The 1,617-nt window shown below is 65.6% G+C and overlaps 1 protein-coding gene across 1 annotated transcript; it reads right to left on the bottom strand.

The window, feature by feature from the left end:
* Positions 1 to 254: 254 nt before the first annotated feature.
* Positions 255 to 1,388, bottom strand: EMIHUDRAFT_253484 (hypothetical protein; the record flags this gene model as incomplete). Its single annotated transcript, XM_005784052.1, has 5 exons — positions 255 to 368; positions 419 to 627; positions 706 to 1,051; positions 1,154 to 1,231; positions 1,313 to 1,388. Coding segments are annotated over 5 exons (823 nt in total), but the record flags the coding sequence as incomplete, so codon positions are not given.
* Between the last annotated feature and the right edge of the window lie 229 nt (positions 1,389 to 1,617).

The following is a 1,617-nucleotide window of genomic DNA, read 5'->3' as shown; positions in this document are numbered from 1 at the left end:
CGCAAGTGATCGGCCGACACCCGCGCGTCCTCGAGCACGATGCCGCTCGACGGCCGGCGTCCGACGGTCAAGGACGCGTCGCAACGTAGGGAGTGCACGCTCTCCTTTCCCGGCAAATAGACGGTAAGCGTGTGTCGCTCGAGCGGGTCCATGGCCAAATAGGAAGGGGCAACCAGTACTCGAGTATGTGGTGTGAACCCCGATTTGGTGCGGCGGCGCAGAGTGCGCCGAAGAGGGCGCAGAAATCCGCGCACATTTGCGCCGGTGCTGTCCACTCGCGAGCGATTTTCCCTTTTTCTCCTTCTTCCTCCCTTGTCCGTCCGACCAGTTGATCCCAGTCTTGGGTGCAGCGTGGTTGTAGGAGAGTCCTGCAGCCGGCCCGCGCGAGTGTCGCGTGGGCCCGTCGAGTATGAGCAACTGCACGATCTCCAGGCGGGGGAGGCGGTCAGCGCCGCCTCCCTGCCGGTGCGGGCCGTCAGCGTATTGAGAAGCTCCATCGCGCGCACGCCATTATTCCCAGCTCGTTGGGCGAGGGACTGTTTGAGCTCGCTATCTCCGATGGCGGCACAAATATACTTCAGTCCTTCTTGGAGGCTCGACTTGTGCGCCTCGAGCTCCTTTGCGCCCCTAGGCGTCGGTGGCGCAGGCCCGAGGGTATATTCAGAGATACCCTCTACATTAGCCCACGCTGTGAAGCGCGCCAACCATTCGGCCATAAGCTGGGGCGTGATATTCTCCCCCTCGAGCCTTGGGATCCCGTCGTCGTACGTGCGGGTCACTCGAGCCGAGAGGGATGTGCGGGCGGCCCTGCCCTCGTCAGCCCTAGGTTCATTGCCAAGGGCGGAGGTGATGCTAGAGGTTATGCTCTGGGCTATGGCCCGATTGCTCTCCGTCATGCTACGGATGAGCTGGCCCATGTCGGCAAAGGTGGGTTGACCTCCGTCCTGCAGGCCTCCACGCCGAGCGTCGGGCTGGTCGCCAGACGGCTGATTGCCGCGCCTCTCGCCGGCGCTGGCACCTTCGCCTTGGGCGCGCCCCTGTGGTGCACCCCCTTGCGTGGACGGGGGCCCTTGTCCGAGCTCCTGTGGCGCACTTCCTCGCGTGGACGGGGGTCGATCGCCATCACCACGTGGCGGGTCACTCTCACTCGTACCGGCGGCGGGAGGTGAGCCCTCGGCGGGCTGGTTGAGGTCCAACGCGCCTTCTGCTGCCGTGTCGGCGGGCGCACCGCCTGTCCCGAGTGCCCCCTCGCCAGGTTCGGCCGCTTCATCCGACGTCGCAGTAGCAAGCTGTCGGATGAGTCCCGGTGCACCTTGCTGCTGCTCGCCACTGGCGCCATCGGGGGGCTCGTCGCCGTCGTTCGCGCGTGACGCCGCCCTAGTGGTCATTGTGTTACCCCAGAGGGCATGGCAGAGCGCATTCCATGCTCGGTGGCTGAGCGCCCAAAGATAGTAGTAGAGCGTCCCAGTCGGCTCGGCACTGAGTGCCGTCGGGGCGCCGTGTGGCAGAGGGCCGTGTGACGGAGAGGTGGGCGAGCGATTCATGCCACGCGGCCGAGTAGGCGGGCTAGGGTACGCCTCTCCTTCTACGCGCCACACCCCATAATCGGGGCCCTTG

The sequence above is a fragment of the Emiliania huxleyi genome, assembly GCF_000372725.1.
Source record: "Emiliania huxleyi CCMP1516 chromosome Unknown EMIHUscaffold_1735, whole genome shotgun sequence".
Classification (NCBI taxonomy): Eukaryota; Haptophyta; order Isochrysidales; family Noelaerhabdaceae; genus Emiliania; species Emiliania huxleyi.
This window is presented reverse-complemented; position numbering and strand designations above follow the sequence as displayed.